The 26,414-nt window shown below is 44.9% G+C and overlaps 1 protein-coding gene across 1 annotated transcript in view; it reads left to right on the plus strand.

The window, feature by feature from the left end:
- The window catches only part of LOC124795823 (insulin-like growth factor-binding protein complex acid labile subunit), a 51,552-nt gene that overhangs the window by 5,796 nt on the left and 19,342 nt on the right, over positions 1-26,414 (plus strand). Inside the window, exons 2-3 of the mRNA XM_047259905.1 lie at positions 14,470-14,842; positions 24,807-26,162. Coding sequence (XP_047115861.1) covers positions 14,519-14,842; positions 24,807-26,162 — 1,680 coding nt within the window. The 5' untranslated portion in view covers positions 14,470-14,518. The remainder of the gene's footprint in view (positions 1-14,469; positions 14,843-24,806; positions 26,163-26,414) is intronic.

The raw sequence follows: 26,414 nt of genomic DNA on the forward strand, positions 1-26,414 counted from the left end.
TAAACCCAGTGTAAGGCACCCAATAAGAAACAAATTCATGACATGGGTTGAGGATCACCATGTCCAAAATATTGTACAGAGAGAAGAGATAGAGAAGTCTCTTGGCAAGGAGAGGGTTTTTGACAGGCGGCATATGCAAGCTACACATTTTTTCACTGCTATCACTACCTGCTATCACTAATACCGAAATTAATCAATAATTAGTCATGTGCTCATTGTTGAGTTTTGTTGGGTAACTCTTGAGTCCCTTATTAATTTTTTAAGTCCTGTTGCGGGTAGTTGCGGCGTCTTTTTCTATTTTTCGGACTTGTTGTGAGGAATCATCTGTCTGCAAGCGATTTTTTTCCCTTGAAGGAGCACAGTTTTAAAGGAGGCAACAAAGAACAGGAGCCGAGACGTACTACTGTTTTCGGTTATTATCAAGAAAGCTGGTCCAGTTTACTGTCTCCATCCAAAGGATGAATCACAAGGCAGACAGCAATGTCACACATAACTTCACTGTAAGTGTCTGTCCTTCATAAGTTACGAAGTAATTATGACAATGATGTGGGAAAAGTTATGGTACACCTCGTAATATTACACCTCGTAATATCGTGTCAGTCCTCCTTTTGCCCGGAGTACTGTAGCAGTTCGACGTGGCACAACCAAGTCATTGGAACTCCCATGCAGAAACATTGATCCATACTGCCTCTTCAGCCTTCCATAATTGCCAAAGTGTAGCCAGTGCAGGATGTTTTGCACGAACTGACCTCTCGATTATGTCCCGTAAATGTCACTTGGGAGTCATGTGGGGCGATCTGGGTGGCCAAACGATACGCTCAAATTGTCCAGAATGCTCTTTAGACCAATCGCGAACAACAGCTGTTGCCCTGTGACATGACATTGTTGTCTGAGAGCATGAAGTTCATGAACGGCTGCATATGGTCCGCAGGTAGTCAAACATACCAACACAACTGAATGACAAGTTCAGGTTGATCGGGGAACCCAGTCTGTTGCATGGAAACACGGCCCAGACCATTATGAAGTCACCACCAGCTAGCACAGTGCCTTGTTGACAACTTGGGCCTATAGGTCCTTGGGGTCTGCGCCACACTCTAACCCTACCATCAGGTCTTACCGAATGAATCGGGACTCATCTAACCAAGCCATGGTCCCCAGTCGTCTAGGGTCCAAACAATAAGGTCGCAAGCCTAGGAGAGGAGATGCAGGCGATGTCGTGCTGTTAGCAAAGGCACTCGTGTCGGTCGTCTGCTTCCACAGCGCAATAATACTATATTTTGACGCGCTGTCCTAACGGATACGTTCGTCGTGCATCCCACACTGATTTCTGAGATTATTTCACGCAGTGCTGCCTGTGTGTTAGCACTGACAACTCTAAGCAAACGCCACTGCTCTCGGTCGTTAAGTGAAGATCGTCAGGCATTGGATTGTTCGTGACGAGAGGTAATGCCTGAAATTTGATATTCTCGGCACACCCATGAGACTGTGGATCTCGGACAACTGAATTCCCTAACGGTTTCCGAAATGGAAAAGCCCACGCGTCTAGCTCCAGCTACCATTCCCTGTTCAAAGTCTATTAATTCCCGTAATCACCCGAGTATAAACGGTGGCTCCGCCAATGCATTACCCTTTTATACCTTGTGTACGCGATGCTACCGCCATCTGTACATGTGCATATTGCTATACGATGGTTTGTCACCTCAGTGGGTATCGGATTCGGATTAGTGATAGTATCAAAGGTCAGACACGGTCAGGCCAGTAAGATTCTGGTTTTTCGTGGTTTCTCTAAAACTCCTCAGATTAACGAGGACGGCACCGCGTCTCCTTCCAGTTTTAGCGTAATTTAGCTACTTGTCTGTCCCCCATGATTCTGATGTCTAAAGGAGGTTTAGTTATAGCTGCTACCTATTTTGATTCCTTGAGACACTGAAAATGATTGGGAATGACTCTAGAAGAAAGACTCTGGAAGTGATGTTCAGAAACTGGATGACAGCACATCTAGCCGTCGAAATATTTCTGAAGCAACGTTTTGCACAAGAGGGGTTCCAAGCGCTGACAAACTAGTACTCTTCCTATGGACTGATAGTTTTTGACAATTGCTCATACGAATGAACTAATGATGCAAACTTAATTCATCTGTAGGCAGCTCTCCTGTCAAACAAGCCTTTACTTGAAAGAAACTCGAAACGAGTTGTCCTTTTAAAGAGACTCTTCAGTGTAAAACTGAAACCATCCTAACGATTGTCAAACGATCACGGATCGTCCGCAGTATAAATCGACGGCAAATGTCTGTCACCTTATAGCTTCATGAAACGGCGCGCTACAGTTGCATCGTCCGAATTATTCCAGAATAAAAAAAAAAGTTTTGCTCGTTCCCCATTCGGCTCATTAACAAGTAGTTAATTCCGTCAGTTCGCCTTTCATTAGATGTTTTTGATAATTTGAGCTTTTACCGTTTCCCTACTTACACCTGTTCTAATGTAATCTCTGAGACTAACGGTGAGAAAATTGTGCGGTTTCAGCGCAGCATGATGGACGAAAGTAAACTAATGCGCTGCCAGATACGGAAATTAATTACCATGGAGACGTCCTGTGATCTTATTTGGGAAACGCTTAAAGAAATAAGATGTTCTCCTCGACTTGTGAGAAAAATTTGAAACCTGGACTGAGAGATAGACTGTTGCTTCCAACTAATATCATTCGAGTACGGCTGATAAGAAAGATAAGAGAGAGTAGAAGGCCTGTTAAGGTTCTCGAACTGTGCTTTCTCTTCGGCAGTTCGTGAATGGAACGGGAAATAGCGAGGTTCGTACTAGTTATTAACTACACGCAGTCCATGAATTGTCTCCAATATGCCTTTTGACTCCGCACTTCACAATACTGTGAAACTACGGAGCACATAACTTATGAACTCCGTGTATTCATTCGTAACTATGAAATTAGTAACTGCCCATCCCGCTTTATTTTCTTATCCTCAGTATGTTAGCTTGAGAGACTACAACTTCAATTAAACATTTGTATTCAGGTTACGTGATGTAAAGCAGTTCTTTTCTTACCTGTTTGCCACACGCCATTTCGTATTAGCTGTAAAAGCTAATCATTATTTACTTGAATTCATTGAAGTATCCAACTATAGATTTTGTGATCTGTAATGGGCACTTTCCCAAATCGTAATGTTGTGACCAATTTGATCGATGTTCTTGGAATATACTGAAATACTGAAAACGGATCCTTATTCCTTTCTCCAAGTAACAACTGTTTTTTAAATAGGGACAGACTAATTTAGATGTTAGTGGAACGTATTCCGCCACCAATGTTTCTGATACATTTACTGTTCATTTCACCTCAGAGATATCGTCGACCCTTAACTGCATCAACAATTATGTTTCACTCAAAATTTTTATCATTACTTTCCTGAACTTATGGAAGAACCCCTGAACGTTTTATGTAATGTCTGGGCACTATTTCAAACTGCAGTTAATTACGATTGCCTCAAAAGTTCTACTTTTGTTATTTGTAGCGGTAAAGAAATACGGAAACTGAAAGCCTTTCTTTTCAGTTGATACATGAAGTATGACAGTTACTGAACTATATTAAATAAGTAACTTAGTTACAAACTACGGCTTGCACACCCTTAATTCAACATGTAAATGTCACTACAGATATTTGGATTTAGGTTATGACATGTTCGATATGACTGCCATCATTGGCTATGAACTGGCGGAGACGAACATCGAAATTCTGCATGACCCACTGAAGTGTCGGAACATGACTACTGTCGATGACCTCCTGAATGGCTATTTTCAGCTCAGCAATGATTTTGGGGTACTGCTGTGCACCTTGTTTTTAATATAGCCCCACGAAAAGAAGTCGCATGTGTGCAGATTCGGAGAATGTGGTTGCCAATCGAGGCCATGCCATTGGCCTCTGGGTACCCCAGAGCCAGAATACGTTCCCCAAAGTGCTTCTCCAGGGCGTCAAAAACACTCCTGATTCGACTGGGTCGAGCTCCGTCTTGGATAAATGCGGATTCTCAGTGCCCCAAATGCGCCCATTTTGCTTATTGACGACCCACCAAAATGAAAGTGGGCTTCGTCGCTAAACGAAACCTTATTTCTTTCAAAGTCCTGCTCGTTATTTCTGTGGACAATAGTGTTGGCGAAAGACAGCCGCTGTTCCAGGGTCCTGGAGCTTAATGGCTGATGGGTCTGAATTCTGTATGGGAAGAGGTGGAAGTCTTCAACAACAATTTGTCGCAGTCTCCCAGTTGATTTCCACCTGTTGGGCAGCTCGTCTGACCAATTTCCTGGGGCTGTTTTGAAACACAGTGCGTGTCTTCTCGATGTTTTCGGGCATTTTCACTCTTTCTGAATGGGCGACATTGCCGGCATCACGAACACTACCCGTTCTCTCAAATTTGCGAATCAAATTCTTGATTGTTACCACACTTGGACCGGCTGTCTTCGATTTGAACTCGGTTGCAAACTTCCTTTGAGCCGCAGTTGAGCTGTTATTGCTCGCATAATAGGCCTTCAGTTTCGTTATACGCTCAGGCACGCTACACCGTGACATTTTCACGTGCAAATGGCCGACAACAACAAGGCGCATGCGCATACCAATTCCCATCAGGGCCTGCGGCCAACCGTGCAGTTTGAACGTCCTAAGGCAACCTTTTAGGAGTTACGATGACTTTGTATTATATAATTCAATAATTGTCACCCTGTATCTGGAAACATATGCAATGGTTACACATTACATTGCATGCACATTTAACAAGTAACGCGAGTATGAAACTTGCTTGTCATTGACACCTGTGAGATAGGAATATATATTAAGTCTTATCTTATGAAACTAAAGAATCTGATATCTACAAGCATTATCTTCTCTCATCGTCCGCAAGAATACCTGCTTTGTAATTTGTAGACTACCACTGTACTAACATTTTATTATGTATGAATAATAGACCTCTGATGTAAGTAATATTGGTATTAACTTGTGAGAAAAACAAGTTCTTGTATTTGAAAGGCTATTAGCACCTACACCTATATAGATACTCCGCAAGCCACAATAAGATGTATGGCGGAAGGCACAGTCTTCCACCACTAGTAGTTCCCTTTCCTGTTCCACTCGAAAATGTAACGAGGGAAAACGACTGTCCATACGTCTCCGTACGCTCCTTAATTTCTTCGTGATGCTTACCTACGTTGACTGCAGGTGAATCGTTCTGCACTCAGCCGCTATTGGCGGTTCTACAGATTTTCTCACTAGCGTTTCGCGAAAAGAATGTCGTCTTCCCTCCATGGATTCCAATCTTCATAATAAAACATAAAACTACAACAGTATTTATTAATCGCCGTTACACGATATTATAACGTCTAATTTTCAAATTAAATATGCTTCTTTTGCTCAGTGGTAAAATCTGGGGCTTTTGTTGCTGATGATAGTAAGTTCCGAAAACGCGTTAATGGAGAAATGTATGGGTAAACTTAAAGTTTATTTTGAGACTTCCAGTGAGCTAGAAAAATTCAGTTCCACAACATGGGCTACGGGGACTGAGGTCTGAGTTACCATTCTGAAATGTATTCCTCAGGAAAGAAGATTAACGGTTGACGTCCTGTCGGTGACGAGTTTCAGGCGGTGCAACACTGTCAGGAAGATTGAGTTTCCTGTCTAGTTAAGGTATTTGGAAACTGGCTGTTACATTACTCAACTGCCGAAAAAGTAACTCGAAAGGTGTGATTTACTGGCGGTTGGTAGAATGCTTTTCTTTCTAAATTAACCCAAAGACATGAGTCTGTATACCTAATACGTCACCAAAGTAACAGTGTTTGTGCGCCGAAAAAGCGTTTTACGTACAGAAAGACTTGCTGGTTTCAGTGTTCTCCTGGGACTTATGTGAATGATACGTCAGTGTAGGAACACTACACTGTGGATAATTAAAGGCAGCTAGAGGGCAATACATGGTGTTACGAGATAGAATTTTTCACTTGAATAGCACTAATTCTTGATAATCTTTATACCCTCAGTGATACTTTCAGCAAAAGGAGACCACATCTTGCCACACACAGTCTCGTCAATTAGTTTCAGTTTCTCCCTTCCTTCACTGTCAATTGATGAGAACTGAATGTTATTTCACCTCTACCACTGGAGCCAGGTTGCGATATGTCGTTTCGACAGCGAATTTCAGAAATATGCACTACTGGCCATTAAAATTGCTACACCACGAAGATGACGTGCTACAAACGCGAAATTAAACCGACAGGAAGAAGATGCTGTGATATACAAATGATTAGCTTTTCAGAGCATTCACACAAGGTTGGCGCCGGTGGAGACACCTACAACGTACTGATATGATGAATGTTTCCAACCGGTTTCTCATACAAAAAAAGCAGTTGACCGGCGTTGCCTGGTGAAACGTTGTTGTGATGCCTCGTGTAAGGAGGAGAAATGCGTACCGTCACATTTCCGACTTTGATAAAGGTGGGATTGTAGCCTATCTCGATTACGGTTTATCGTATCGCGACATTGCTGCTCGCGTTGGTCGAGATCCAATGACTGTTAGCAGAATATGGAATCGGTGGGTTGAGGAGGGTAATACGGAACACCGTGCTGGATCCCAACGGCCTCGTATCACTAGTAGTCCAGATGACAGGCATCCGCATGGCTGTAACGGATCGTGCAACCACGTCTCGATCCCTGAGTCAACAGGTGGTGACGTTTGCAAGACAACAACCATCTGCACAAACAGTTCGACGACGTTTGCAGCAGCATGGACTATCAGCTCGGAGACCATGGCTGCGGTTACCCTTGACGCTGAATCACAGACAGGAGCGCCTGCGATGGTGTACTCAACGACGAACCTGGGTGCACGAATAGCAAAACGTCATTTTTTCGGATGAACACAAGTTCTGTTTACAGCATCATGGTGGTCGCATCCGTGTTTGGTGACATCGCGGTGAACGCACATGGGAAGCGTGTATTCGTCATCGCTATACTGGCGTATCACCCGGCGTTACGGTATGGGGACCATTGGTTACACGTCTCGGTCACCTCTTGTTCGCATTGACGGCACTTTGAACAGTGGACGTTACATTTCAGATGTGTTACGACCCGTGGCTCTACCCTTCATTCGATCCCTGCAAAGCCCTACATAATGCACGACCGCATGTTGCAAGTCCTGTAAGGGCCTTTCTGGATACAGAACATGTTCGACTACTGCCCTGGTCAGCAAATTCTCCAGATCTCTTACCAGTTGAAAACGTCTGGTCAATGGTTGCCGAGCAACTGGCTCGTCACAATACGCCAGTCACTACTCTTGGTGAACTGTGGTATCGTGTTGAAGCTGCATGGGCAGCTGTACTTGTACACGCCATCCAAGCTCTATTTGACTCAATGCCCAGGCGTATCAAGGCTGTTATTACGGCCAGAGGTGGTTGTTCTGGGTACTGATTTCTCGGGATCTATGCACCCAAATTGCGTGAAAATGAATTTACCTGTCAGTTCTAGTATAATATATTTGTCCAATCAATACCCGTTTATAATCTGCATTTCTTCTTGGTGTAGCAATTTTAAAGGCCAGTAGTGTATATCAATATCTTCGTCACAATAATGGGCTGCCCACAACTCAAAGAGAAATCAGGCACGGAAAATACGCATCAAAAAGCTAGAGGATGACCTGGAATAGCTGAAAGGGAAAGGAAGAAAGACAAGGGGCGAATGAAACCTCCCTGTGCCATCTTCGTTACGCCAATGGTTCTGTGTTGTCTGCCCTTAGTGTAACAACAACTAGACGAAATTAATAGAGAAATTATGCTTGAAAATCACTTACAACACTAAAACAAGCTGTAATTAACACTTCGAAAACAATTGCAGATAACAGCAACTGAATTCACCGTAGGTGCTAAAAAATACGCACGAACAAAAAAAAAAAAAATTCTTTTCGCTTAGTTGCATATACGTTAAGAATGAATAATGAAGTTACAGTACGAGTTGATGGACTTTTGTATTTAGAGCTGTTGAAGACAGCCACCGTATGATCAGTAAAAGCAATAAACAAAACTATAGAAAACAACCTGGAATGCATTTGGTAAACCACACAGAGAGTTCTTAACCAAACTTGCTGTGTGTCGGTAACAGCTACATCTACACCTCGCGAGCCACCTTCGTTCGGTATGTGGCCGCCGGTTACTTTGCGTACTGCAACACTTACCCCACTGCCGGCCGAAGTGGCCGTGCGGTTCTAGGCGCTGCAGTCTTGAACCGCGGGACCGCTACGGCCGCAGCTTCGAATCCTGCCTCGGTCATGGATGTGTGTGATGTCCTTAGGTTAGTTAGGTTTAAGTAGTTCTAAGTTCTAGGAGACTAATGACCTGAGAAATTAACTCCCATAGTGCTCAGAGCCATTTTGAACTTACCCCACTTCTTATTACAGTCGCGAAGGAATTGCGGGAGAAACGGTATTAGTAATCTCTCCCTGTCAGCTGGAATCCCTATAACTTTGCCTCCGTGGTCTTTTGGTGTGATATATGTTGGAGGAAGCAAAATTTTGATTCACTGTTCTAGGAATGTACGCTGTTCGAACTTAAGCTGTAAGCCCCACCGTGATTCGCAACATCTGTATTGCAGCGTTCACCAGTCTAGTTGATGAGCATCTTCGTGGCGCTTTCGCACTAACTAAACGATACTGTGATGAAAGCTGCTGCCGTTACGTGTTGATTTCCTATTCCTCTATCGCCCTGTCTGGCAAAGGATACAAGCGTGAAGAGTAATTCTCAATTGTCGGTAGGAGGAGGGTTTCGCAACACACCTCCTTCGTGAGAGGTCTACACCGCCCGAGAATTCTTTCCATGTATCTCGGTCTAGCACTACTTGTACTACTGTTAATTTCATGTGGTGTGGTGAGCCCACGTGAAACTATTCCGTATGCGTTTCCAAGATGTTTAATGAGAGTGTTTATTTCAGTTATTGTTCGTAAACTATGTAATCAAACAATAACGGATCCTTAAATTTACCCTGTTAGTCAAATCTTTAATGCTTCCCCTGACATCAAAATGGGGCCAGTCCTTAAGTGGGTAAGCTGTTCGTGATAACTATGTCCGTAAGTGGTTAGAGGGGTACGATTATACCATACCAAGTCAGTCCCACTCCCAAATTTGGCGGATAGTAAACGCTACTCAGTATTGTTTGGGCGTCCGCCACCATTCACCTGCGAGTAAGTGAAACCAGTCGTGCGCGCTTGTGTGTGTGTGTGTGTGTGTGTGTGTGTGTGTGTGTGTGTGTGTGTTTGTTTGTTCACATTTCTAGGTTCCGTCCTCTTCTCTTCTTTTGTTATAGCCTCTGTAGGACTACTGGTATCTCCTTCATATTATCATCTTCTCGACCCCCAACATCTTCGCGCTTTCCCTTTTTCCCTTCCACTCTTCTTATGAGCTCTTTCAAACGCTTTTCTCCTCTCTGTTACACTGGTTCAAATGGTTCAAATGGCTCTGAGCACTATGCGACTTAACTTCTGAAGTCATCAGTCGCCTAGAACTTAGAACTAATTAAACCTAACTAACCTAAGGACATCACACACATCCATGCCCGAGGCAGGATTCGAACATGCGACCGTAGCGGTCACGCGGTTCCAGACTGAAGCGCCTAGAACCGCACGGCCACACCGGCCGGCTGTTACGCTGGTGGCTCTCCATAGTTTTGCTGTATTGAGTACCTGCTTTTCAAGTATTCCTTTCCTTCCAGTTAAATCCCACCTCCGAACAACCCATCCACTGGACTTGCATTCGGGAGGACGACGGTTCAATCCCGCGTCTGGTCATCCTGATTTAGGTTTTCCATGATTTCCCTAAATCGCTCCAGGCAAATGCCGGGATGGTTCCTTTCAAAGGGCACGGCCGACTTCCTTCCCCGTCCTTCCCTGATCCGATGAGACCGATGACCTCGCTGTGTGGTCTCCTTCCCCAAAAACAACCAACCAACCATCCTGTGATCAACAACTCGCCCAAGGAAATGGCACTAATAGAGGCTACCAAGACGATGCATAGTGAAGACGTAAACAATCTTGAAATTTTAACAGGACAAAGATTATAAATAGACTCGAAATAGTGGATAGCCAACGTTGCCATACATTTTAGCAGTCTGTAAATGTGGCAAACATTTCGGTTTTTCTTTATATGTATGTGTAGTAGATGTTATAATGTAGATGTTATAATGTAAATAGATGTTATAATGTAGTGTGTTAAACACCCCACTGCACTGAAGAATACGGTTTAAGAAATTTCCATTATCACTGTGATAGCCCGTGTTATGAAAATTAATTCTGAAAAGTATAACTTAGAACTTTCTAGATCCTATCTTACCAGAAAGGTTTACAGTTCTGACGTTATAACAATTACAGTAAATGCACTAGCGAACGTTTTATTGCTCTGACGTCCTAATTATAATTAAGGATATTTTGGACAAACACGGGACTTAACATTGTCACATACAGACAGGAAGTAAAACTTAGATTTTTCAATAAGATTATCAAATGTACAAAAAATGTTCAAATGTGTGTCAAATCTTATGGAACTTAACTGCTAAGGTCATCAGTCCCTAAACTTACACACTACTTAACCTAAATTATCGTTAGGACAAACACACACACCCATGCCCGAGGGAGGACTCGAACCTCCGTCGGGACCAGCCGCACAGTCCATGACTACAGCGCCTAAGATTATCCTTTACAGTGATAACCATAATGGCTTTATTCACTTAAGATAAATTAAAGTTAATTTAAGAAATGCCAGGTTTTATAATATTTCAGTAACAGCACGATTGCCAAAGTAATGACTGTATTAGGTTTATCTTTCAAGTTCAGTTTATTCGAGAGAGAGTTCCACAAGAATTATTTTAAAATGGGGTTATTGGACGTGCAATGAGATTATATCACTTAGCACTTACGAGACAATTAAAACTGTAAATGAGAGCACTCAGGATTTAAGGACTAATGTATAGCAAGAAGGCAGTAAGCACAACTGCATATACAGTAAGTTCTCGCTAAAAATAAGAATTGCAAGAGGCACAGAAAGCTTAAGCAATAAATAACAATCTACTGCAAATTAAGGTCTAGACTCCAATAATATAAATGTAGAAAATTTCACGATTACTAGTTAAAGTAATATAATACATTAACGCACTGAAGAGCAAAGGAAGCTGGTACACCTGCCTAATATCGTATAGGGGCCCCGCGAGCACGCAGAAGTGCCGTAACTCGACGTGACATGGACTCGAAAAATGTCTGAAACAGTGCTGAGAGAACTGACGCAATAAATCCTGCAGGGCTCCCTCCATAAATCCACAAGAATACGACGGGTTGGAGATCTCTTCTGAACAGCAAGCTGCAAGGCATCCCAGATATACTCAATAATGTTCATCTCTCTGGAGTGTGGCGGTAAGCGAAAGTGTTTAAACTCAGAAGAGCGTTTCTGGAGCCACATTGCACGAATCCTAGGTGTGTGGTGAGTCGCATTGTCCTGCTGGAATTGCCGAAGTCCGTCGCAATGCACAATGGACATGAATGGATGCAGGTGATCAGACAGGATGCTTACGTACGTGTCACCTTTCATAGTCGTATCTAGACGTATCGGGGGTCCCATAGCAATCCATCTGCACACTCCCCACACAATTGCAGAGCCTCCACCACCTTGAACAGTCCCTGCTGGCTTGCAGGGTCCATGGATTCATGAGGTTGTCTCCATACCCGTACACCTCCATCCGCTGGATACTATTTGAAATGAGAGTCGTCCGATCAGGCAACATGTTTCCAGTCATCAACAGTCCAATGTCGGTGTTGACGGGGCAAGGTGAGGCTTAAGGCTTTGTGTCGTGCAGTCATCAAGAGTACACGGGTGGGCCTTCGGCTTCGGAAGCCCATATCGATGATGTTTCGTTTAATGGTTCGGACGCTAACACTTGTTCATGGCCCAGCATTGATATCTGTACCAATTTGCGGAAGGGTTGCAATTCTGTCACGTTGAAAGATTCACTTCAGTTGTCATTGGTGCCGTTCTTGCAGGTTCTTTTTCTAGCCGGAGCGGTGTCAGAGATCTGATGTTTTACAGGATTTCCGATATTCATGGTACACTCGTGAAATGGTCGTACCGAAAAATCACCCATCATCGTTACTTCGGACATGTTGTGTCCATCGCTAGTGCGCCGACTATAACATCACGTTCAAACTCACTTAAATCTTGATAACCCGCCATTGTAGTAGCAGTAACCGATATAACAACTGCGCCATACACATCTACATTTACATCTACATTTATACTGTGCAAGCCACCCAACAGTGTGTGGCGGAGGGCACTTTACGTGCCACTGTCATTGCCTCTCTTTCCTCCTCCAGTCGCTTATGGTTCGAGGGAAGAACGACTGCCGGAAAGCCTCCGTGCGCGCTCGAATCTCTCTAATTTTACATTCGTGATCTCCTCGGGAGTTGTAAGTAGGGGGAAGCAATATATTCGATACCTCATTCAGAAACGCACCCTCTCGAAACCTGGACAGCAAGCTACACCGCGACGCAGAGTGCCTCTCTTGCAGAGTCTGCCACTTGAGTTTGCTAAACATCTCCGTAACGCTATCAGCTTCCCAAATAACCCTGTGACGAAACGCGCCGCTCTTCTTCGGATCTTCTTGTCTCTTCTGTCAACCCAACCTGGTACTGATCCCACACTGATGAGCAATGCTCATGTATAGGTCGAACGAGTGTCTTGTAAGCTACCTCCTTTGTTGATGGACTACATTTTGTAAGGACTCTCCCAATGAGTCTCAACCTGGCACCCGCCTTACCAACAACTAATTTTATATGATCATTCCACTTCAAATCGTTCCGTACGCATACTCCCAGGTATTTTACAGAAGTAACTGGTACCAGTGTTTGTTCCGCTATCATATAATCATACAATAAAGGATCCTTCTTTCTGTGTATTCGCAATACATTACATTTGTCTATGTTAAGGGTCAGTTACCACTCCTTGCACTAAGTGCCTATCCATTGCAGATCTTCCTGCATTTTGCTGCAATTTTCTAATGTTGCAGCTTCTCTGTATACTACAGCACCATCCGCAAAAAGCCGCATGGAACTTCCGACAGTATCTACTACGTCATTTATATACCGGGTGATCAAGAAGTCAGTATAAATTTGAAAACTGAATAAATCACGGAATAATGTAGATAGAGAGGTAAAAATTGACACGCACGCTTGGAATGACATGGGGTTTTATTAGAACCAAAAAAATGTTCAAAAAATGTCCGACAGATGGCGCTTCATCTGATCAGAATAGCAATAATTAGCGTAACAAAGTAAGACAAAGCAAGGGTGATGTTCTTTACAGGAAATGCTCAATATGTCCATCATCATTCCTCAACAATAGCTGTAGTCGAGGAATAATGTTGTGAACAGCACTATAAAACATGTCCGGAGTTATGGTGAGGCATTGACGTCGGATGTTGTCTTTCAGCATCCGTAGAGATGTCGGTTGATCACGATACACTTGCGACTTCAGGTAACCCCAAAGCCAATAATCGCACTGACTGAGGTCTGGGAGCCAGCCGAAGTGGCCGTGCGGTTCTAGGCGCTGCAGTCTGGAACCGCGAGACCGCTAGGGTCGCAAGTTCGAATCCTGCCTCGGGCATGGATGTGTGTGATGTCCTTAGGTTAGTTAGGTTTAACTAGTTCTAAGTTTTAGGGGACTAATGACCTCAGAAGTTGAGTCCCATAGTGCTCAGAACCATTTGAACCATTTTTGAGGTCTCGGAGGCCAAGCATGACGAAAGAGGCGACTGAGTACACGATCATCACCAAACGACGCGCGCAAGAGGTCTTTCACGCGTCTAGCAACATGGGGTGGTTATAATAAAACCCCATGTCATTCCAAGCATGTGTGTCAATTTTTACCTCTCTATCTACATTATTCCGTGGTTTATTAAGTTTTCAAATTTATACTGACTTTTTCATCACCCGGTATATTGTGAAAAGCAATGGTCTCGTAACACGTGTTCTATGTAGGCGTTGCCGACGGAAGCGCCGTATTCTGCCTGTTTACATATCTCTGTATTTGAATACGCATGCATATACCAGTTTGTTCTCGCTTCAGTGTATATCACTTAACATAACCATGCTTAAGGTAAGAAAACACAATTTTTTTCAACTTAATTTTATCAGTAATTTCTCTAACTGTAAGAAATGTACATTATAATTTGTATGTTATATCTGTATATATTTATTTGTAAATAAGTAAGTAAAACTGCAAAATACTATTCAGAAAAGAGGGCACAGTGGTCCACCTCCACGTTGCCCGGACCCCGGGCAACGTCACTAAAAGTAACAGCAGCAGCAGTGGGGGAAAAAGAAAATAAGAAATGAATAAAAGAACCTCGGTTACAGTCTTACATCTTTCAAAATCCCTTATTTGAAATATTTTTCTTCTCCAGACATGTCACACACCAACCCACCAGTCTCTCTTCATGACGATGGTGACCGATGAACGTGAGTCACCGATTAGCAACGGATGGTGACACTCGGCGATTTTCGCGGCGGCGAGGGGAAATGTTTCCCCTGGTGACGGCCGTGCTGGTGGCGCTGGCGGCTTCGGCGGCTGGCGCTGCTGGCGGCCACGTGCACCCCGTCAACTGCCTGTGCAGGCCCCGGCCCTCCACCCCGCAGACGGCCTTCTGCAGCCACGGCGGCCTCTCCAGGGTCCCGCGCTGCGTCGCCTCCGACGTCGCCGACCTGCACCTCGCCTACCCGCTGGTGCACTCCGTGCTGCCGGACGTGTTCGTCGGCAACGAATTCTACAAGCTTCAAGTATGTCGACTTCTTTCCTTGTAGCGTTCCTTCGTCCCGAGGCATCGAGTTAGTCTTATCCACTCTTGTGACGAGAAGCCATGAGCGGCTCGTGAGGCAAATTAGACCCCCCATCGAACCTTTGACAAATTCGGAAACGTTTCTTTGGGGCGGTGTCTTGTTCCTAAGACTTTTAGTATTCTCATATTTAAATATGAGGACTTCTTTCATTGCAGCGTTCCTTCCTGCCGAGGCATCGACGGTAGTCTTATCCACTCTTGCGACGAGAAGCCATGTGCGGCTCGGGTGGCAAATTAGACCCCCCACCGAACCTTTGACAATTTCGGAAACGTTTGTTTGGGGCGGTTCCTTGTTCCTAAGACTTTTAGTGTTCTCATATTTAAATAACTTGCATTTACCAATCCAGTCCCTTCCCCACGAACATTACATTGGTCACTGACAACATCACACCATTCAAACACTACTCACACTCAAACCTCCAGATATCAGCCACTCAATCGGTACCAAACTTTGTATGTCGAAAGAGTGTCAACCAAAACACCGATTTAGATCGTGTTATGTGCTGTCGTCCAGTAGAACATTGCAAACGTTAATTTAAAAAAAAAGTAACAACAAAACTACTGAGCACAGGAATAGCGATCAGTGTGCAGCTCCTTTGTAGATGTCACGTGGTTGGGCTAGTAGAGCGTCAGGTAGCGAATCAAAGGTCCCGCGTTCAGACCCCACTGATGACAATTATTTTTAAAAGTTTTGGCGTGAAACTGTTACATGGGAGAACACTTCCTTGACATGTAAAAGGACTTTTCGGATTTTGTAGCAATATTCTTTTGACAGTCTGCCTTCGCTCCGGTAGCTGAAAGTAGCATCCATATGCGCGAAAGAATGCCACACCTATCTGCAGAAATGTACTCTATAGATTTACTGCTTTCGACTAACGAAGCGAAAGCAGACTGCCAAAAGAATATTGCTACAAACTTGGAAAAGAGCTTTTGCATGTCAGGAAAACGTTCTTCCGTGTAACAGTTTCACGCGTAAATAGTTAAAAAGAATTGTAATCAGTGGTTTGTATGCGGGACCTTTCGTACCTCATCATGCACTACCAACTCAACTACGTGAGATGTATAAAAAACTACTCACAGATACGCTTTTCCTGTGCTCCGTGGTTCTGGTGCTACTTTTAACTAGCATTTTCGCATATTTTACTGGACGACAGCAGACAGCACGAACTAAATCAGTGCTTTTTTTTGATAATCTATCGAAGTCAAACGTTTGATACCGTTCTGAGTGTCTGACATATGTACGTCTAAGTGTCTGCCACTATTTATTGGAACATGTTTCACATATAAATTCAGGTAATAACTGGAAGTTAGTATTCACAGTGAAGTTACAGGGGTTGAAAAACAGTATGGAAACACCGCGAGAAACGGACGGTTGAACATAGATGCAGATGCTAACCAAAGCTGCACGGTGCGCTGTTGTATTTGACCACGTACGGCGTTAGTGTTGAAAAATGTGTTCAAATGTGTGTGAAATCTTACGGAACTTAGCTGCTAAGGTCATCAGTCCCTACGCTTACACACTACTTAACCTAAATTATCCTAAGGACAAACACACACACCCATGCCCTAGGGAGGACTCGAACCTCCGCCGGGACCAGCCGCACAGGGCGTTAGTGTCCTCAGCACGTAGCAAGTTTACGTCGTGGCCAGTACTGTGTTCCGTATAGCAGTGAGTGTGTTATATCGGAGCTAAGTGGCTCTGAATGAGGGCAAATTGTTGGTGCTCACATGTTGGGTGCTTCCGTAACAAAGGTAGCCAAAGTGTTTGGTATTTCAAGAGGCAACATACAGAATACTATTACCGCATACAGGGTAAGTGTAAAAACACCATCCTCTACGTCACAAGCTGCGCACTGCGTGGCGGGTTGGAATTCCGAAACATCAGTGGCGCAAATGACCGTAACAGGAAAACGTGGTGCTGAAGCCACAAAACGTGGACTATGAAGTAATGGAAGAAAGTCATTTGGTTGGGTGAATCTTGATGCAGACTGTTTCCAACTCCCGGCCCGTCCGAAGAGTGAAACAGGAAGTGCACGCGGATGAGTTGTGCCTTCTCCCCTGGACACCACAGAAACCAGATCTACACTCCTGGAAATTGAAATAAGAACACCGTGAATTCATTGTCCCAGGAAGGGGAAACTTTATTGGCACATTCCTGGGGTCAGATACATCATATGATCACACTGACAGAACCACAGGCACATAGACACAGGCAACAGAGCATGCACAATGTCGGCACTAGTACAGTGTATATCCACCTTTCGCAGCAATGCAGGCTGCTATTCTCCCATGGAGACGATCGTAGAGATGCTGGATGTAGTCCTGTGGAACGGCTTGCCATGCCATTTCCACCTGGCGCCTCAGTTGGACCAGCGTTCGTGCTGGACGTGCAGACCGCGTGAGACGACGCTTCATCCAGTCCCAAACATGCTCAATGGGGGACAGATCCGGAGATCTTGCTGGCCAGGGTAGTTGACTTACACCTTCTAGACCACGTTGGGTGGCACGGGATACATGCGGACGTGCATTGTCCTGTTGGAACAGCAAGTTCCCTTGCCGGTCTAGGAATGGTAGAACAATGGGTTCGATGACGGTTTGGATGTACCGTGCACTATTCAGTGTCCCCTCGACAATCACCGGTGGTGTACGGCCAGTGTAGGAGATCGCTCCCCACATCATGATGCCGGATGTTGGCCCTGTGTGCCTCGGTCGTATGCAGTCCTGATTGTGGCGCTCACCTGCACGGCGCCAAACACGCATACGACCATCATTGGCACCAAGGCAGAAGCGACATTCATCGCTGAAGACGACACGTCTCCATTCGTCCCTCCATTCACGCCTGTCGCGACACCACTGGAGGCGGGCTGCACGATGTTGGGGCGTGAGCGGAAGACGGCCTAACGGTGTGCGGGACCGTAGCCCATCTTCATGGAGACGGTTGCGAATGGTCCTCGCCGATACCCCAGGAGCAACAGTGTCCCTAATTTGCTGGGAAGTGGCGGTGCGGTCCCCTACGGCACTGCGTAGGATCCTACGGTCTTGGCGTGCATCCGTGCGTCGCTGCGGTCCGGTCCCAGGTCGATGGGCACGTGCACCTTCCGCCGACCACTGGCGACAACATCGATGTACTGTGGAGACCTCACGCCCCACGTGTTGAGCAATTGGGCGGTACGTCCACCCGGCCTCCCGCATGCCCACTATACGCCCTCGCTCAAAGTCCGTCAACTGCACATACGGTTCACGTCCACGCTGTCGCGGCATGCTACCAGTGTTAAAGACTGCGATGGAGCTCCGTATGCCACGGCAAACTGGCTGACACTGACGGTGGCGGTGCACAAATGCTGCGCAGCTAGCGCCATTCGACGGCCAACACCGCGGTTCCTGGTGTGTCCGCTGTGCCGTGCGTGTGATCATTGCTTGTACAGCCCTCTCGCAGTGTCCGGAGCAAGTATGGTGGGTCTGACACACCGGTGTCAATGTGTTCTTTTTTCCATTTCCAGGAGTGTATATATAATTGAGCCTTTATGACGTACTTTGGAGAGAAGGGTACGTGATCGCTATCCACCTTCACCATCTTCACCTGAAGCCGTCTCCAATGACAAGGAAGAGTAGAATAATATTCTCCTGAAAACCATGTAGAACCTATATTTATCCATTCCGAGAAGACTGGATGGTGGTTTGGGTGTCAATGGGTTTCCTACACCGCATTAGGCATGGTGACGTCCGTTTTTGGTGTTCCCATATTTTTCTCCAGCCCCTGCCTTGTCATATAAGATTGCTGGAGGGGAAACGCTGATAAGATAAAGTCTTTCTATATAATACAGAGCGAGCTGCACTTGTGATGCGGGAAGTGGCTTTTCCCGGAAGAACACTGCAGCTGCCCCACATGATGACTAAAAGTCAATGTTCCGTGTAGCAGCGCAGATTATTCGAGTAATGACTGATGCAAGTGCCAGGGACTTCACAGTCAATTAACAGGCGAGCTGCTAGTGGGGCAAAGGGAGTCCCAATTGGGACTAATTGGGAGCGTATTTTTAGTCCCCTCAACTTCCTTACAACGAAGAGAAGCTTCCAGAAAACCTTTATTTTAGACGAGGATGGGGAACTATTTTTTTATTCTGTTCTGGGATGAAATGTCCTTGACAGACTTCGAATTCAGACAACTGTGTTAATAAACGTCGCCAATGCGACTTGGAACTGCGGGATAGGGTTAAGATCGTCACTATCCCAGTAGCATCGGTTAACGATCTTTAACTTTCTAACTGCTTTCAGAATTATTTCTAGATCAGGCCACTGGACTAGAAAATGTACATTGTTAAAAATCAATGCAGTGCTTGCCGTTGTTCCTAGTAGCTTTAGCCAGTAGTCTCCACAAAGATAAAAGAAGAATAAGAGCTCACAATATCTAACCAGAACAGTTCTATTCCACGAAAACAAACTCGCTTTGTTGGATTAATATCACCTACAGCGCAATGGAGCGAGGTTGTGATTATATTTTGATTATTTGATAGAGTAATTCGTATCAACTACATTAATAATATTCGTTACTTTAGAACTAGTTCAGTTTAAAACAGGAGTGCTTCCGAAGAACTGGCTTCCATATTGAAACACACACCATCAGTTTATTATTTTTTACTGAAAGCTTGTGCTTTCATTCGTTGAGATATTCTGATTACTATGAAGGATGTAACGATTCAGTCCTCTTTTGAGCTACTAAATAACATTGTAGAAGCTAGGCACTTGGATGCTATGCAATGGATAACCTGCGCTGGGCAGGACGGATGCTGTGAGCAGTTAGTGATGTCACTTGCAGATCGGTAACATAGCAGATTTTCTTAAATGACCTCCCATAGGGCCACGAATAGCAAAATGCTGCGCTCCAAACACTGTCCTAGCAAATTACAGAACAGAGATAACTGAAGCAATTCAACAACAATGATAAGTAACGTTTAAAAGAGAGAAGTAGTCCCTGAAGACAGATGAAAGTCTGACTGAGACAATGTTACCAGAATCTAATGCACGTAAGGGAACAGCAAAATTAGACATTGTGGGGGAAGGTGATCCTTTGACTGGCGCTCCTTGAGAAATTCTGCTCTAGCAGAAAGTGCCATTTGAATAGCATTCTGTCTCACTTCCCAGGGAAAGATGGCAAAGTTTACTTCTAGCGGATATCTGTTGGCTTTGGCTTCTCATGCAGGCCTGGTGGACAGAATAAGGGGGAGTGGTAAGCCGTCTTGGTATAGTTTAGCACTGTTGAAACTCATTTCCGGCAGCTAAATCTTAACACATTTATGTTTTGTTCTATTAGTGATATTTTTGTGGACAGAATTACTGCGAGTCACGTGCAAAGAGAGTCTAGTAGAGTATTAGAAGTACTGACCATAGCAATGGTATGCTAATGATTTTGTAATGGCTTTAGTAAGGTGGATGTCATAAATCTACGTAGTTACATGTTTTACTGGAATGCTCAACCTCTTTGTGAATTGATTGTAATACGAATTTTAATGTAATTTTCATATTTCCAGCTAACTTTGTGTCACTGCTTGTGGGCCTTTGCCAACCAACACGTTTATGTACGAAATCTTTCTCACCTAAGACATGTACGTTTGTCAGGAGTGTCTCTGAAGGTAGGAGCTTTTGCTTCAACATTATTAATGCGGTTGGGCCTCATTATTGTCCAAAATTTTCTGTTCAACACCATATCCATCTCGTTCATGACTCAACAGCCTCACACAGGTTACTTTCTTCCAACCATCCATTCTAAACCGCGCACTGAATGCAAAAATCGAAAAATGAATAATCGAAATTTGGCACCTGTGCAGTGTAATCCCTCTTCCATCCGTAAAAGGTGAAATGCTTCGTGGATAATGGTCGATCACAAACTTCCTAATTCAGAAATCAGTAATACAATCGACACACAGTTTTCACTCCAGAGAAACCACGACCCTCCCACTCACAATGATTGCCGACAAAGGGTTTTAAATACACACTTCAAAAAAATGTTTTACATCACCTCGGTTCCGAGAGTTCCGGAAACTGTACAGAAAACTGGATCAGAGATCAACATAAACATCATTTCCGATCTTTTTATTGCTCATGAAAACCACACATTGCATGCTGTACCAATATACAGCGAGACCTTCAGAGATGGAGGTCCAGACAGTTGTACACACCGGTACCTCTAATACCCGGTAGCACGTCCTCTTGCATTGATGCATGTCTGTATTCGTCTTGATGTACTATCCACAAGTTCATCAAGGCATTATTGGTCCAGATTGTCCCATTCCTCAACGGCGATTAGGCGTAGATCCCTCAAAGTGGTTGATGGGTCACATTGTCTATGAACAGCCCTTTTCAGTCTATACGAGGCATGTTCGAATGGCTTCATGTCTGTAGAACATGCTGACCACTCCAGTCGAGCGATGACGTTATCCTGAGGGAACTCATTCACAAGATGCACACTATGGGGGCGCGAATTGTCGTCCATGAAGACTAATGCCTCGCCAATACGCTGCCGATATGGTTACAAGATCGGTCGGGGTATGGCATTCACGTATCGTACAGCCGTTACGGCTCCTTCCATGACCACAAGCGGCGTACGTCGGCCCCACATAATGCCACCATAAAACAGCAGGGAACCTCCAACTTGCTGCACTCGCTGCACAGTGTGTCTAAGGCGTTCAGCCTGGCCAGGTTGCCTCCAAAAACATCTCTGACGATTGTTTGATTGAAGGCATATGCGACACTCATCGGTGAAGAAAACTTGATACCAGTTCTGAGCAGTCTATTCGGCATGTTGTTGGGCCCATCTGTACCGCGCTGCATGATGTCATGTTTGCAAAGACGGATCTCACCATGGACGCCGGGAGTGAAGTTGCGCATCGTGCAGCCTATTGCGCACAGTTTGAGTTGTAACACGACGTCCTGTGGTTGCACGAAAAGCATTATTCAACGTGGTAGCGTTGCTGTCGCGGTTCCTCCGAGCCATAATCCGTAGGTAGCGGTCATCCACTGTAGTAGTAGCCACTGGGCGGCCTGAGCGAATCATATCATCGACAGTTCCTGTCTCTCTGTATCTCCTCCATGTCCAAACAACATCGCTTTGGTTCACTCCGAGACGCTTGGACACTTCCCTTGTTGAGAGCCCTTCCTGGTACAATGCGGACGCGATCGAACCGCGGTATTGACCGTCTAGGCATGGATGAACTACAGACAACCTCCTTATTGGTGGAATGACTGGAACTGATCGGCTGTCGGACCCCCTCCGTCTAATAGGCACTGCTCGTACATTGTTGTTTACATCTTTGGGCGGGTTTAGTGACATCTCTGAACAGTCGAAGGGACTGTGTCTGTGGTACACCATCCACAGTCAACGTCTATTTTCAGGCGCCCTGGGAACCAGGGTGACCCAAAACTTTTTTTTTTATGTGTATACTTCGACCTTTCAGCCAGTCTGCCTCAGCAGCAGAACGCAGGCATTCTCTTTGATCATTTTATTTACGATAACACTCCTTAGGAATTGCTGCATTCTGTTAGAACTTACCACAAGATAATTGTAGCAGGCACGGGGAACCAACTGCCTTTATGGGTGACCTCTCATCTAACTCAGTAGGTTCCCACCCCAACCGTGTAAGACACTATAGGGAAACACAAACTCATCAGCTCCAGGCTGGATGAAAGCCAAATCCACTGGGTGCCAGAAGCCGGCGTTTGCATCTCTAACGGGCAGCCTGAAGACTATACAGCGTGGTCGGGACTAATATATTACGTAGTCTGTGCCATAGCAAGGTGAACAATAATGTTCTGTCATCGTGGCGTCTTGGGGCTAATTAAAGTTGCACTAGGAAATCGGCGATGGCCCAAATCTAAGTATTCATATTGTCATTATTATAATATTATTACGATTTTAGATCAGGATAGTTATTGTTACGAATGCTGCTACGGTTACTACTGCTACTAATAATAATAACAATAAGTGTTAAAATTTTTCTTCCATACTCCAGAAAAATACTCTAAGTTTCATTTCATCGAGCACTAGAGCTTCAGTGTTCACAGAATAATGTTAGGTAAAAACCATTAGTATATGATTAGCCTACAATGAATAAGCTGCCTTAGGCAAAAATTAGCATATCAAGACAATAAGTCGCATTTAGTGGCTGGATCAGTCCTGCACATAAACATTTCTTTTTCATTTACTTGTCTATTTATTTCTTGTTTAACCAGTTCAAGAGGCAGGGATAGAACTTCCTCCCATACCGCATAGATAGTAAGAAGCAAAAGCGAGAAACGGAGAGAAAATACTGATTCATAGAAACGAAGTAAAAGTGTATTATGAAGGAGAGATCGCGAATAGTCACTTGATTTACTTGTTTTACATGAGTAGCATTAAAACTATACAGCTTTAACAAATACAATCACTTGTTAATTAGTTCTGGGAATGTTTGTTTGAACCTGTGCGTTTTCTATAGTTAGCATGTTGTTGCTACTGCTCCTTCACTGAGTTTAGAGATGCATGGTTGTTGGTTGCGTTGCCTTCACAAGTGCAATCGACATACATTGACATAAAGAAAATCCCAACACAAAAAATTAATATAGAGTAATGAAATTTTGGAAATTCAATTGTCTTTCAGTGAAAGAAATTACAAGATCACAGGTGAAATGCTGGTGCACTGAAAACAGGTATAACCGACAGAGAGTTGAATGCAAGCATGCGAACGCGGATGCATTGTGCTGTACAGTTGTTGGATGTCAGTTTCCGGGCTGCAGTTCCACGTCTGTTGCACTTAGTCGATCAATACAGTGACCGTTAACACTGTTTGTGGATGACACTGAAGCTTTCGTCCAGTGATGTCCCACATGTCCTCGATTGGAGGCGGATTTGGTGACTGAACAGGCCAAGGCAACATGTCGACACTCTGTAGAGCGCGTTGTGTTCAACAGAAGTATCCTGTTGATCTTGTCGGAATCCACTCCCCCACCCCCCTCCCCATGAGCCGCTATCTTACGAAATCGCATCCCAGACCATAACTGTGTCCACCACGTAGACAGGTTGTTTGCTGCGCCTCAACTGGCCTTCTAACCAACCAACACGCGGCCGACACTGGCACCGATGCGGAACCAGCTTTCATTAGAAAATGCAACGGACCTCCACCCTGCCCTCCAATGAGCTCTCGCTTGACACCATTTGAGACTGAAATGGTGGTGGTTTAGGGTCAGTGGAATGAACGAATGCTCCAGGGCGTCTGGTTCGGAGCTGTCCTTGAAGTAACCGGTTTGTAACGGTTCGTTGTGTCACTGCGGTGCCAACTGCTGCTCATATAGTTGCTGTAGATGCAGTACGATGCGCCAGAGCCATTCGCTAAACACGATGGTCTTTCCTCTCGGTAGTGCCACGAGCCCGTCTGGAGCCTGTTCTTCTTTCGACCGTACGTTCTTGTGATCACCGCTGCCAACAGTCATGTAAATTGTCCACATTCCTGCAAGTCTTTCTGCAGTATCGCAGAAGGAACATTCAGTTACTCGTAGCTTTACTTCACGACCTCGTTCAAACTCCGTGAGGTGCTGATAACGGCGTCTTTATTGCTTTAAAGGCAACCTTGATTGGCATCAACTCGCCACGCTGCTGGAGCCACGCTTATGCGACTGGCGAGAAATCTGAATAGACAACATTATTCAGGTGTAGAAACACGCCTACCAACTTTCGTTTATGTCGAACAGTTCCCTTTAGTGTTGTAATTTTTGCCGTAAGTGTATTTAAAATTTCCATTTTAATTTAGAAACGTGAATTTATTGGAGCTCGTCACATTTTATCGCGGGACATTAAATTTTTAGTCAGATGATAAGAAATGTGAACTGTAAAGCGGCTGCACTTTGGATGCGTACTGAAAATGCTTTCTGTCGAACAGGTGGTTCTTCTCGATCACAACCGGGTGCGTTTTCTGCTCGGTGACGAATTCAGAGAGACGCCCAGTTTGTCCACCGTGGACCTGTCGCACAACATACTGGAGGGTCCGCTGCCTGTTGACCTCTTCACGAAGAACAGCGTCATGCGCCACCTGGACTTGAGCCACAACCTGGGACTGGGGATAGTCCCTGACAACACCACCAGCGCTGCATTAGTGACCAGCGCCACGCTCCGGTCCCTGGATCTCAGCCACTGTGGACTCGTCGACCTGTCCACTGACACTCCAGCCCTCCAGCGGCTCACCGCCTCCTGGAACTCTATTGGAGAACTTCTACCGGAAACTTTCACCTCCATGCCACAACTCGTTGCAATAGATCTGTCTCACAACGTACTTCGCTCGCTGGCCAATGGGACATTTAAGGATTTGACAAAGTTGTCGGATCTCAACTTGTCGTACAATCTGCTGGAAGGCCAACTGCCGGGAGATCTTCTAACGTCTTGCACCGAGGTGCGTCACCTCGATCTAAGCCACAACACCCGTTGGGGCGCGAGTATTGAGGACGACGAGTTGCCACTCGTGTCCAGCAGCAGCCTCCTGTCGGTGGCCGTCACCCACTGCGGCCTGGTCCGGCTCTCCCTCGACACACCCGCCATCCAACGTCTGAACGCCTCCTTCAATTCTATCAGTGAAGTGCACGAAGTGACGTTTCGCGCAATGCGCAACCTGTCAGTACTGGACCTGTCGTACAATAAACTAAAGACCTTCAGTCTATCGCTCCCGAGTATCCGCGTCTTGAACCTGTCCAATAACGCTATCGAAAACTTGGACCAAGACACCTTCGGAGAAATGCCACAGCTCTCAGTGTTGGACTTATCTTCCAACAAGATAACAGCTATCAGTTCCATAATCCTGCCCGAAATTTACTTTTTAAATATGTCTGGCAATGCTCTGACGTTTTTCACCGACTCCGTGATAAGTGAAAATGCTTCTAAAATGATTCTGGATCTGAGTTACAATAAGTTAACAGAGGTTGCGGTATCTTTAGATTATGAAGAACTACTATTAGGTGAAAATCCGTTCATCTGTTCATGCAAAATGCTGAAAGAAATAGGGAAGTGGCTCCGACGGACAGCCGACAACAAAAGTAGAAGATGCTGGAAACCGAAGGCGTTGAGAGGACTTCTTTGGACACATTTTCTTACTAATCAGTATTGTATGTATCTCGAAAGACATATTCCAGAAACTGCTACTTCGTCCAGTGAATACACCAATTCCTCTACCGTTAACGTTACAACTGCAGCCGACACAACGCCTTCGTCCCTTACCAGCGAAGTAGTTCATCAGGAGGAGATGAAGGTATGTACGTCACTTAGCTTACCTGTTGAGAAAAGTGGATTTGATTAACGTGATGTGACCGTTAACACCACTTCCTTCCTCTTTTTCATCTTTAATCTTCTCACTGATCCGGGCAAATACTTTTAATTTTGAAGTATTCCTTGAGAATCTATTTTTTTGGTACACGCCATAAATGAGATCGGGTCTGTGTAGGAACTGTCCACAGCTCATTACTTCTCGCATCGAGTGCCAGTTGAGCTACTCATTCTTCTC

The sequence above is a fragment of the Schistocerca piceifrons genome, chromosome 4 (assembly GCF_021461385.2).
Source record: "Schistocerca piceifrons isolate TAMUIC-IGC-003096 chromosome 4, iqSchPice1.1, whole genome shotgun sequence".
NCBI classification, from domain to species: Eukaryota; Metazoa; Arthropoda; class Insecta; order Orthoptera; family Acrididae; genus Schistocerca; species Schistocerca piceifrons.